The sequence below is a fragment of the Microcaecilia unicolor genome, chromosome 11 (genome assembly GCF_901765095.1).
Source record: "Microcaecilia unicolor chromosome 11, aMicUni1.1, whole genome shotgun sequence".
In the NCBI taxonomy this organism is placed as follows: Eukaryota; Metazoa; Chordata; class Amphibia; order Gymnophiona; family Siphonopidae; genus Microcaecilia; species Microcaecilia unicolor.
In genome coordinates this window covers 38,145,769-38,158,510 of record NC_044041.1, presented here as the reverse complement: position 1 = coordinate 38,158,510, position 12,742 = coordinate 38,145,769, and the positions used below count along the sequence as shown (strand labels likewise).

General features: G+C 39.5%; 1 protein-coding gene across 6 annotated transcripts in view; it reads left to right on the top strand.

Moving 5' to 3' along the window:
• The window catches only part of CLIP1 (CAP-Gly domain containing linker protein 1), a 156,602-nt gene extending 147,871 nt beyond the window's left edge, over nucleotides 1–8,731 (top strand). For 5 of the 6 annotated variants that reach the window (XM_030217859.1, XM_030217856.1, XM_030217855.1 and 2 more), the window contains 5 exons: nucleotides 547–706; nucleotides 1,496–1,548; nucleotides 2,941–2,946; nucleotides 6,177–6,304; nucleotides 6,732–8,731. In XM_030217859.1, coding sequence (XP_030073719.1) covers nucleotides 547–706; nucleotides 1,496–1,548; nucleotides 2,941–2,946; nucleotides 6,177–6,304; nucleotides 6,732–6,954 — 570 coding nt within the window. In that variant the 3' untranslated portion in view covers nucleotides 6,955–8,731. The remainder of the gene's footprint in view (nucleotides 1–546; nucleotides 707–1,495; nucleotides 1,549–2,940; nucleotides 2,947–6,176; nucleotides 6,305–6,731) is intronic. The other variant, XM_030217854.1, reaches the window with a different exon arrangement.
• Nucleotides 8,732–12,742: the final 4,011 nt, after the last annotated feature.

Here is a 12,742-nt window from a genome sequence, read left to right as displayed (position 1 = left end):
TGACTTTGCCAAAACATGGACTGTGTCTGGTCTGATCGATAAAATACTGAGTTGATGCCACTGCTCTTGAAGGCTCCTTGTTTTTGTTTGATTATACATTCAGTGCCAGCACTGAGAGGTGACATGCACTTTGCAGAAATTCTTGTTTGCCTTTCATTTGCCACTCCTGGCTGCGAGAAAGATAATGTTTTTGTGCTGTGCATTCTGTAGGGAAACTTGTGAAGCCCTGTTTTCCAACTACAGTCCTTGTTTGAGGACGGGAGAAAGGATCCTCACTTATGTTTCAGCTAGGTGGAAAAAGTTTCATGTGGTGGTGCGGTCCTGATGTTGGGGAGAAGTTTTTGTGAAAGCTGTCATAATGGTATAAGAACATTACTGAAAGGTCCAATCCCCCTCCCCCCCCCCCCCCCCCCCCAAATAAAATTATATATTTATTTATTTATAGTTAGTCCCATCCTAATTTGCTTTAATTATACCCTGCCAAGTTAATCTGAATGCTGCCTGCCAAGATAATTTTGTCTCATTGTTCCATGTGAAATGTCTCAGATTACATTGCTCCGTGGAGAGAACGCCTCAGCAAAAACTTTGCAGTCCGTAGTGGAATCTCTGGAATCTGATAAGAAGAAGCTGGAAAAGAAAGTGAAAAATCTGGAGCAGGAACTCACTGAAAACAAGAGAGAGCTCAATATTATATCAAGTGCCTCAGGTGAGCTAGTCCCATGAATTACTTTGAATATTAGGAAGCAGTGGCATAGCTACAGGGGGCCCTGAGGGCCTAAGCGATCTTACTTTGGGTTCAAGCCTGCGCACCCGCCCCCCCAAGAAGAACAAGAGTGCCACCATCTGCTTCTATGGCTGGCAGGGATCCCCCAAGTCCCACCAGCCAAAGAGGTTCTTTTCCAGCGGCCTGGCAGTTGATGGCACTTCCAATGGCCTGCCACCACTGCACTTAGCCCCTTCTCCCCCTCCCCCACCGCACATGTTCATTTTTTACAGACTGGGCATGCATGCATGGGAGGGCAGGCTGACACAGCAGCAGCCTATAGAAAGCGCCTCCAACTGCCAGGCTGCTTTGGAATCCCCCACCAGCAGCCCCCAAGTATTTGGGGGTTGCAGGTGGGGACACAGAGGAGGGTGGAGGTAGGGGTGGAGCAAACTCCTCCCCCTTACTGATGGTCTGCCTAAGCAACTGCTAGGAGGCTTTGCAAGCTGCAGGTTCCTATTTTGTGAGATCTCCATTTCCTAGAAGCTCATGTCAGTCTGTGTTAAAACTGACAAAAATTAGCATTTCTGGAAACTCTGTTCAGCAGTCTAGACAGATGTGGACCACATTTCTACCACAGTGATTTTACATATGACTGTCAACATGAAAATACTCTGGCAGCAGTAGAACAATCATTGTGCACTGTCTCATAGCACAGTGTACCTGAAAAAGGGCGCACACAACTTTGTGGCTAATTTTGGATTTTTAACAGTCTCCACTATTTTTCTGTAGGTGATGCTCTCCATAGTGAACTCCAAGAAGAAAAATTATCCACAGAAGGCCAGGTGGGTCATGTGAAATATCCTGGTTTATAGAAAAGATGCAGGGAGAGGGAAAGTGTGGGTTTTAGCAGGACACATGGTGCTTTTGCAGGCTCCCCCCCCCCCCCCCCACAATGCTAACAACTTCAGTACAGTACTGCATTCATCAGTGATGATGATTCCAGAAAAACAGCCCCTTCTCTCTCTCCCCCTTCCCTCTTTCCAGCACCATTATTTCCTGACCTCCTGTCTTTCCCCCCTGCCCACATCATGTGAAAGAACACCAAGGATGACAGAATGACACCCTTTGCAGTTGCATACCCCAAAACCTGCTTTTGATGACAGGTATAACATCTTTTTCCCATAGCTAGATTCTTTGCTGTGTTTTATTTTATTGCAGTTCCTGCCTCGGTGGCATAGTTCCAAGGGGAAATCCTGCCCTAATGGACTGAGGCAGACTGTAACTCACACCCACTGGCAGGGTATGAATGCATCCACAGCTGGAGCAACTTTAACGACTTGAACAGAAGAGCTAACAAACAAGCTCCTTAACATCCCAAATTATTTAAAAAGGGCTCTCTTATCATTATTATTATTATTATTATTATTCCGCATACAAGCCCAGAAGCTATCAGTGGTGTACATTTGGGTACAGTAGTTTAAAAAGAGGAATGTTGACACAAGAATTAAAGGTTTAGAATAAAGTAACTTCTGTACGCAAGAAAGAGCTTCAGTGTGCTCTGTCCAGCTTAATGTAGAGAAATGACTGAGTGGCACAAAAATAAAATTAGTCCCTTTCAGCTACTGGATTTATCTAATATATTTGAGAGGTGGAAGTATTAAAAAACCTCATACAGCATTGCTCCAGTTATTTATACTGTTTCAGGAGACTGAATATCCTATCCTAAACAAGTTATGTTGTTTACTATTATGTACGAATAAATGAGCACACCAGCCCATTTCTGTGAGGGACTGCTGCTTAAAGATAAGTAGCTGATGTACCCACTTATCTTAATGTTCCATTTTCAGCAGACAGAATGTAACTCTCTGCCCCAGTAAACAGATAAAAGTGACTGGATAGCAGCTGTGTATTGTAGCTATCCATAGAACGTTTGCCCTGGCCCCAGTGCACCTGTAATCCCACCACCTCAAGCGCATAGATTCTGCATTGGTTGGCACATAATTAAAAAAAAATAAAATGCAAACAAAAAGAAGGGCTGATGTGGTTAGTTTCAACCCCTGTATTTACATATATTAAGCGACTTGCAAAATAGCTTTGTATTTTTATGCAGTGTATAATAGCTTATGCAGGTTATGTTGCTAAAGCCATGACTTTTGAAACTAACTGCTTGTTTTTCTTTTTTCCCTCTCATTTCTTTTCCCATCTGCTTCGGGCAACAATTTTCTTCAACTCAGCATATGGTTTGTTTCTGCTTCCTAATCTTTTATTCTGTATTGTAACTTGCTGCACCTTACTGTTGGGTTTAATTGTCCTTTCCTCTGAAAAAGAAAGGATAGCTGTTTGTGCTTTCAGATGCATTTGGGATTCTCACATGCTTTGGCTTTCTTTTTCTTTTTTTTTTTGCTTATTTTATTAAGCTGTTCTTCCCCAATATATTTCATTTTTATTGTATTTATTAGCCTTTGTCATAAACTGTGTACTTCTTTTGATTTGATTTTGGTTGGGTACAGCTTCTGTTTATCTGAATTGAAAAGACCTTGATTGTTTCAGTATTCTGAAAAACCTGTTAAGCAGATACAAAGTGCATTCCTGAGGGTACACTTCCATAACTTTTTAATATCAAATTTTTAAACCCTACTCCAAGTAGCTGTACAGAAAGATTTTTATATAAAAAAAGAAGAAATTAGAATAATTTGACATTCAAGATGGGGCAATCCATATTGTTTACCAAAGGAAGGAAAAAAAATACTAAAAAAAAAATCCATGAATTCAGGAGAGGACCCTTACAAATAATTAGCAGGATAATAAGAGTGGAAAGAAGAAAAATAGATTGCATTAGTACTTTTAATTCAGTGGTTCCCAGTAATAAGTATAGATCATTCAGCTGTAGGTGGACTTAAGACCCCATTTCTTAGTCAAGAAAAAGCAAGTAATTAAGCTGATTCATGAAAGATATAGCTGTAGACTATTTTGACAGGAAGTCAAATCTTTCATTATTTTTCCCCTTCCATTCACTTCTGTATGCTCTATTGTCAGATTTTATGTATTTATGGATATTTTCTTTTACTGTTAAGTGTGGGATTATGCATTTTTATCTTATATTTTGCAATGCCTCCTTTTGCTCGTTATCCACATTGAACTTGAAATGTGCAGGAAAATGTGGGTTATAAATGTCATAAATAAATTTTACTCCCACTATATATATCCACAGTACCCTCCTTATACAAAGTCCAACATTGATATGCAGACTAATCTTCCAAAAGTATATTCAACAAAGAATGATTTTCAGATTCTTGAAAAAATTATTTTCAAGTTCTTGGTGACCTCATCAATGCCACTTGCCTCTGCAATTACACTAGCAAAGTAATCGACACACACAGTTTGAACTTATGGGAGGTTCAAGCTGAGCTGGCGCTAGAGACAGCTATTGGGGACTGTCCTTGAGACAGCCGTGGAGGCGAAACATGCATGTCGGACATAGTGCCCCCCCATCTGTCAGTATTTAAGATGAGTACTAAATAGTTTCATTACGTATAAATTAAATTTGAATTGCACCTAAGTTTGGTCAATCGGGTGAACCGATGAGGGAGGTGTGTGTCAAGTACTTTGCTAGTGTGATTGCACAGTCAAGTGGCACCGCTGAGGTCACCAAGAACTTGAAAATGATTTTTTTCAATAATTTCAAAATCATTCTTTGTTGAATATACTTTTGGAAGATTAGTCTGTATATCAATGTTGGACTTTGTATAAGATTGTGGGTATTGTGGATATAATGGGAGTTAAGAGATTACTTTGTTGGAGTTTCCCGCCCAATAAAATCAAGTATTTGTCATTTGTGAGTGATAAATTTACAGCATAAGTAGGTAAACTAACTACTATAATTAGAATAGGGACAGCAAAGTTAACTTCAGTAAGGAGTAATATTCTGTAGGTGATCTAGCAGCTTAGACAGGAACACTCGAGCAGACTGGGTAGGCCAACTAGTCCTTGTCTTCTACAGCAGAGGTAAACAGCCTTAATCTTCAGGGTTTGGGGATTTCCGCAGTGAATACACATGAGATCTACTTCATACAGGGGAGGCAGAGCATACAAATAGGTCTCATATATATTAATTGCCAGAATCCTGAAAACTCCAACTGGGTGTAGAGGTTGTGGGGAGGGTTTTTTTGGTTTTGGTTTTGGGTTTTTTTTTTTAATTTGAAGAGGTCATTATTGAGGAAAACATACAAATGCAACAATACCTTTCTAATTAACACAGCATTACTTTCTTACTGTTTGAATTCTGGGAATGTGTGTAGTGTTATCTTACACAATTATGACAACCTCCTCCTCTCAACTACTAGTATTAAATCATTTAAACTCCATTATGGCATTATGCAACAAGTGGAACTTTAATATCTGAATGTTAAGACTCATATGTTGTACATCACAAATCATTATTTTGATTTGGCTACTTATAATCATAGGGTTCACCAATTGCCAAAAATGTTTAAAAGTTGGATATTGGTGGGGCCATACGATTACATGTATTTTGAAGCTAAAACAGAGGCTTGTGATGTGCCTTTGTTTCTCAGCATGTGATAGCTCTTAGAAATGAAAGCACCACTTTTCACATGTTAATGTTAGTAGCTGGGAGGGGGGGTATCATTAGATTGGGGATGTACAGAATATCCTGTTCAACACACCAGCCTCAGAACTGAGTCAAGAAGAAATGTGGGAGACAGGTGGATTTTGAGGAGAGAATGGTTATATCATAAGCAGGATGCAGAATGGACTGCTGCGATGTTCCTGTGGATTATTCCAGTGCAGTGTGTATTGTCAAACTACTGATCCTATGAGCAGCAAGGGAGCACCCATGATTAATTTAAATCAGAGGATCACACTGGGAAAGAGAGCATTTTTTTTTGTTTTGTTTCCCTGTGTATATTTAAAATTATTGGTCTTCTCCCTAAAGTCTCACTTGCATTCTGTCTCCTCAAAAAGTAAGCTTTTTAATATCCAAGTTTTATTAGCAAAGAAATTTGTCAGCAGCTGGCTGTTTTCCATTTGTTCAAGTTTTTTTTTTTTTTGGGGGGGGGGGGGTTAGTCCTTAAAGTCTCTTGGCTTTCTTTTCTTTGGTAAAAGAGAATATATTCAGTTTTTAGCAATGGGTGGTTTTTCAGGTTTTACCTTTTGTCATTGGTGTAGTTTCCCTGCTTAATTTGAGGGGTCAAGGAGTTGGAGGTCATATTAGTGGTGTACCTAGAGCATTTGGATTGGAGGGGACGCTATCTTCATGCACCTTCTAAACTAAATTCTTCACTGTAATATTTACTGATTTTTGTCCCCTAGAAAAGGGGGGGGGGGTAGGAGGACAAAAATCTAAATTTTGGTCATAGCAATGTTGCAATGTTTCGCTTTTTAAGCTGGTTTTTGTGCATTTAGTTCTGTGAATGGTTTATGTTCTAATTTTCTTATTTTAATATGCCAGATTGATTTCCTAAACTCGGTAATAGTAGATCTGCAAAGGAAAAATGAAGATTTGAAATTAAAGCTGGAAAAGATGGCAGAAGCATCTCTCAATGGCAACAGTGTGGAAGATGTGGATAATTTTGATAGGTACGGTATTTAATTAGGAAATGCTTGTTGTTTTGGGCTGTGTATTTTGTATGCTAGTCCAGTGGTACATTTGATATTGACCACTGCAGGCCAAGGGCTTAGACTGAGATAGAAGGAAGTACTTTTGACACCTGTCACTTCTGCATAGCATCATCTTACTGCCCCGTTGGAAACTGTCAACTCCCAGTCAATAGAGTATGTATTGAAACTAAGGTTTGATTATACAATTTACAGCAGTAGAAAATAAATCTGGGCAGATTTTGTCTGAAACATGTCTGTATAGTAATTTTTAGCATCAAGAGAATTATGCTGTATTGAGCTTTCTATATACATTATGATTGTTAACCTCACAAAATCTTCACACAGATTTTACTTTCCTTTATGAGATAGCTAAAACAAATCCTTCTTTGTGCACATGTCACTGCAGCCTGAATGGTACAAAGAAGAAACCACCGCCTCGCCTTTTCTGTGATATTTGTGACTGCTTTGATCTCCATGACACTGAAGATTGTCCAACACAGGCACAGCTGCCAGACTCCCCTCCCCATTCTACTCACCACGGGAGCAGAAAAGAAGCCCGCCCATATTGTGACATCTGCGAAGTGTTTGGGCACTGGACAAGCAACTGCAATGATGATGAGACCTTCTGATACAGTCTGAAGCTTGGAAAATGGTCTCTGCCGTATGCATTGCTGTTTGGACAGTTAGCAGCAGCGTTTGCATTATACCGTCTTCAGGAAATGCCACAGCTACATTTTTGACCCCAGTTAATATAACCAAGGAAATGTATTTTGTGTTTATAAATGAATAAGCAGTTCTATTCTCTTTTTAATTAATTTAATATATTTGGCTTCAAGAGACCAATCCAGACAGCAATCTTAGGGCATGCAGGCTGCTGTTCACATTTGGAAACCCCTGCTGGCTAATACAGCTGATCGAGTCAGGGAATTACATGTACACAAGGATCTCCTGTGTGTGCCTTTGGTTTTTTTCCTGGTCAGGCCTTGAATGCCACACATGTGGTTCTTCCCCTCCCCCCATCACGCTGCTGTTTCTCTAATCTTATACCTTTAAACAAGGGATACACATCACCTTATCCTATTACCTCGGCCTACAGTGAAACCTCAAACAGTTTAAAATAAATAGTAGTTTCAACCAATTTAAGTACCTGAAAATGATGCTGTTATGATTTCCATATTTGCACTAAAATAATAGCTGCATTTGTATATGTGCTTTTTTTCTTTTCTTTTTATTTTTAAATAGCTTTGGACACTGGATGAAGCTGAGGAATGTTTGCACTTTCACTTTCATCTGGTCACTAACTGTTCTGTTGTCTTCTCAACCAGCGAACATGCAACCCTTGTGCACTGCAAATATCTGTAGTGCTTTTTGGTGGCTTGGTGCTATAGAGAAAACCCAGGAAAAAGCCTTACTGAATAAGGAGTAGAGCAGTTTTACATCTGGCTCCACTATTAGGAAGATGTACATATAACATTCTGAAGCAAGACAAATGAGAGAAAGCAGGTAAAAACACAACACAAGCTATATCTTATTCTGGGGGATCATTTCAAACCTGGATACCGCACACACTAGCTGCTGTTTGTGTGATAGTTGTTTCTGCATTATTTTAGCTCCTATTATATATATAGCTATAGCTATATTTTGGGAAAGAGAAGTCTTTACTTTCAAGATTTTTAACTTTATCGTAAAGGATAAAACGATCTTCAGTGGTTCATACCAATGGATATATTTGTGCCCAAAATAACAAAGTATATAGTTCACAATTTAAATTGAGAACTTTCAAAACCTGCCATAAGGTGATGAGTGCTTGCCAGTGCAGAAAATCTTTCATCAACCAGAGAGCCTGATGTATAAAGGTTTTTTCCAATTCTGTGCCTAGAAGAATAACCTAAGCCTTGAATATCTCAGAACGTCTTTAGATTTCTTTCCTCCAGTTTCTTTGGGGCAATTTTTAATTGCATATGAGAAAATTCAACAAGAATAATAAAGATGAATTTTCATACGTTCAAAAACATGAACGGTTGAAACACAGGAGAAGAAAGACTGATCAGCAGTTCATCAGCTGGTTTCAGATTTGTTGACCTTCTTTTGGATGTCTTTTAGCATATGTAAAATTGGAAAAAAAATATCAGATAGCTTCCATGTTCTACATTTGTAAAATATGTGGGTTTTACTCTTATGTAAATGTATATATGCCTTTGATGTATTTTTCTCAAGGTTATAAATGGAGTATTTGGCATATGAATGGAATATAAAGAAGATTTTCTTCTGTAATCATTCTGACTTTGGGCAGTGAATGTATTATAGTAATCTGTTCCCTAAAGAAAAAAAGAAACCCTGTAAAGCAGTATTTGAGCAAATGAATGTATCTACTTTAATAAATTATCTTTGGTCATTTGTCTTTGACTGTAGCTCAAGCGTAGCATTCAGTGGTATATCTGTAGTAAAGATGCTTGTTTTAATACTTTTTGTTTTCTTTTTATGCTTTCTATTTTTTTACATAATTCTAGAACATGAACAGAGATGGCAAGCATTTAATTACTGTGAATGAATGTTTGTACTTTATATGTCTTCTCATGTAAATACAATAAGTGGGAATCAACACCATAATGACAGAAAACAAAATGAGAGAGTTGGAGGGGTGGATTGGAGAAAGCGGGGGTCCATGCTGCTTCTGTGTTTCCTGTCTGTAGGGTTCAAACATCAGTTGCTTTTAACTACATGGGGCTCTACAGATACACATTGCATAGCTCAAATAACTGAGAACATAAGAATAGCCATATTAGGTTAGAGCAAAGATTTATCTAGTCAGATATCCTGCTTCGAACAGTGGCCAATTGAGATCACTTGTACTTTGCAGAATCCCAGAGAGTAACAAGACTCTATGATACTGACCCCAGGGATAAGTAATGGCTTTCCCCATGTCTACCTTAATAGTTTATGGACTTCTCCTTTAGGAACTTGTCCAAACCTAGATATGCTAACTGTTGTTATCACATCCTCTGGTAGTGAATTCTACAGCTTAACTATTCGTGGAGTGGAAAAACGTTTTCTCGTATTAGTTTTAAAAGTATTGCTGTGTAACTTCATTGAATCTCCCCTCATCTTTGTACTTTTTGAAAGAGTAAATAATCCATGTCCAGCTGCAGTACTCCATTCAGGATTTTGTAGACCTCAGTCATATCTCCCCTCAACATCTCTTCTCCAAGCTGAAGAACCCTAACCTCTTAAGCCTTTCCTCATATGAGAAGAGTTCCAGACCCTTAATCCTTTGGTTGTCCTTCTTTGAACCTTTTCTAATTTGACTATATCTTTTTGTGAGATATGGTGACTATAATTGCATACAATAATCAAGGTCAGGTAGCACTTTGGAACGATACAAAGACCTTATAATAGTGTTCATCTTATTTTTTATCCCTTTCATAATAACTCCTAACATTCTATTTGATATGCACCACATATCGAGTCAAGGTGAAAATTTGCACACAAAATGATTTTTATGCGCACATATGTGAGCAAACATTAGATCATTGTTTGAACCATGAAGGCTACAAGTAGATAGAAAAGGTGCCTGCCTTGGACACAGGAGGAGCATCGAGGCTGGGGAACCAAGGGGGGAGGCAGGGGGGAGACTGTGGTAATTTGGGGCATGTCCCTTCCTTCCAGGATTTCCACTTCTGCAATTGTGGCCAGGCGCTTGGTGTAGCTCTTGTGTGACACAGATATCAGAGTAACTAGCCTGTAGTTTCCAACCTCCTTACTTCCACTTTTGGTGAGAGGACCACATCTTCCAAATACTTTACCAATTCCAACAATTACTCATAAGAATTATATATTTAAAATGTGAAGGACAGTTTGCAGCCAAGGTAAAGCAAGTGACAGCTTAGCTTACTCTTACATTCCTATCCAGTCAGTCCTCTAGTGACTGTGTTTTGCACAACCTGATGCTATGCAAAAACCTCTTTGAAAGGCTTTTGCATAGCATCAGGTTCAGCCCTATTCAGTGGTTCAGCCCTTATGTCACAGCTTCTGCTGTACAGTGAAACTTTGTGTCCTTCAGTTGGCCATGTAATTATAATCCAGTGGTTGTGTAAGAATTGAGATCATTGTTAGTATAAGCTGATTTGGCAACTGTATTCTGGTCCTTATTAGCTCAAGATTAGATTATTGTAAAACGTTTATGTAAGGATTCCCCAGAAGTATTTGGAGAAATTACAACCCAGAACACTACAACTAGACTACCAAGAAATCATTGTCTTACTATTGAAGCAGATATCAAATTTAATATTATTGTCTGACCTTTCAGGCTTTGAATGGCCCTGGCTCTGAGTTATTTGAACAATGGTGTTCATCCATATGTTTCAGGATAGTTGTTATGATCTTCACAAAAGGCAGTATTGTGGAGGTGTAGCCTAGTGGTTAGAGCAGCAGGCTGTGAACCAGAGAGACAAGCCTACTGACCTGCTTTGTGGCCTTGGGCAAGTTACTTAATGTTTCACTACCTTAGGTACAAGCATAGGGACCCTTTTACATAAGTGTAGCACATACTAACAAAATAAGCATACTAACTTCTATATGTCCTATTTGATACCTATAAGCCTCAAGCACACACTAAGCTTTAGTAAAAGGGTCTCTTAGATTGTAAGCCCCCTGAGAACAGAGAAATACCATACCTGAATGCACCTTATTTTTGTGCTAAATATTCAATTAAAAAAATATATTGAAGATTTCAACCTTAATACCTGGCAAGAACTCAAGATCATGCTGTTCTTGTATAGTCCTGAGGATGTGGAATAGTCTCCCTGAAAATATCTGCAAGCAGATAGCTCTCATGTATTTTAGGATCACATAACGATCAGGTTATTTTAGATGTACCATTCAAGGAATAATTGGTTGTGTGTTAGCCTCAGTATTTGGTGATGGTACCTGAATTACATAAGTAGCAATTCATATTGTTATTGCTATATTTTACTTTATTTCATTCATTATATATATATATAGAGAGAGAGAGCGCCCTTTTAATAATTGCATATCTACTTTAACTTTTCTAGGAGCAGGCAGTTTCAAAATAAAGATGGGGAGGCCCAGACCGCTTTAAGCTATTATGACTCTCTGAACTTTGCTACTATGGGTAGACATTTGGTATGCCTGTATGGACACTCCATATTGCTATATACGCCCTCTTTTGCTGGCATCACTAGCATGTTTGTGTCCTTTCATTCTGTAGCATCTATTAGTCTTACATAGAGACATTTTATAATGCCCCGATTTCTGACATTTTAAGTATGTATTTAACTCAGCTGTAGTTTCTGGCAGCCAGCTGCAGCCTCCAGAACTTTCATTCCTTAATATTGTACCCAGGGCTTGATTTCTTCTGCACCTATCATTCTGCGGCAGGTAAGAGCCAATGGGACCAAGGAGGTTTGATTGAGAACAGGAGACGGCATGATGTCTGTGAAGAAAGTGTGTTTTAAGCCTGTAAAATGTATTGGATATTTTCCTGTCTTAAATATGTCTGAAGTGTATTTCTCCTGTTTGGCCAGCAGATACATAGTAACATAGTAGATGACGGCAGAAAAAGACCTGCATGGTCCATCCAGTCTGCCCAACAAGATAACTCATATTTGCTGCTTTTTGTGTATACCCTACTTTGATTTGTACCTGTGCTCTTCAGGGCACAGACCGTATAAGTCTGCCCAGCACTATCCCCCGCCTCCCAACCACCTGCCCCTCCTCCCAACCACCGGCTCTGGCACAGACCGTATAAGTCTGCCCAGCACTATCCTCACCTCCCAACCACCAGCCCTGCCTCCCAACCACCGGCTCTGGCACAGACCGTACAAGTCTGTCCAGCACTATCCCTGCCTCCCAACCACCAGCCCTGCCTCCCGATCTTGACTAAGCTCCTGAGGATCCATTCCTTTGGCACAGGATTCCTTTATGCTTATCCCACGCATGTTTGAATTCCGTTACCGTTTTCATTTCCACCACCTCCTGCGGGAGGGCATTCCAAGCATCCACCACTCTCTCCGTGAAAAAATACTTCCTGACATTTTTCTTGAGTCTGCCCCCCTTCGATCTCATTTCATGTCCTCTCGTTCTACCACCTTCCCATCTCCGGAAAAGGTTCGTTTGCGGATTAATACCTTTCAAATATTTGAATGTCTGTATCATATCACCCCTGTTTCTCCTTTCCTCCAGAGTATACATGTTTAGTTCAGCAAGTCTCTCCTCATACGTCTTGTAACGCAAATCCCATACCATTCTCGTAGCTTTTCTTTGCACTGCTTCAATTCTTTTTACATCCTTAACAAGATACGGCCTCCAAAACTGAACACAATACTCCAGGTGGGGCCTCACCAACGACTTATACAGGGGCATCAACACCCCCTTTCTTCTGCTGGTCACACCTCTCTC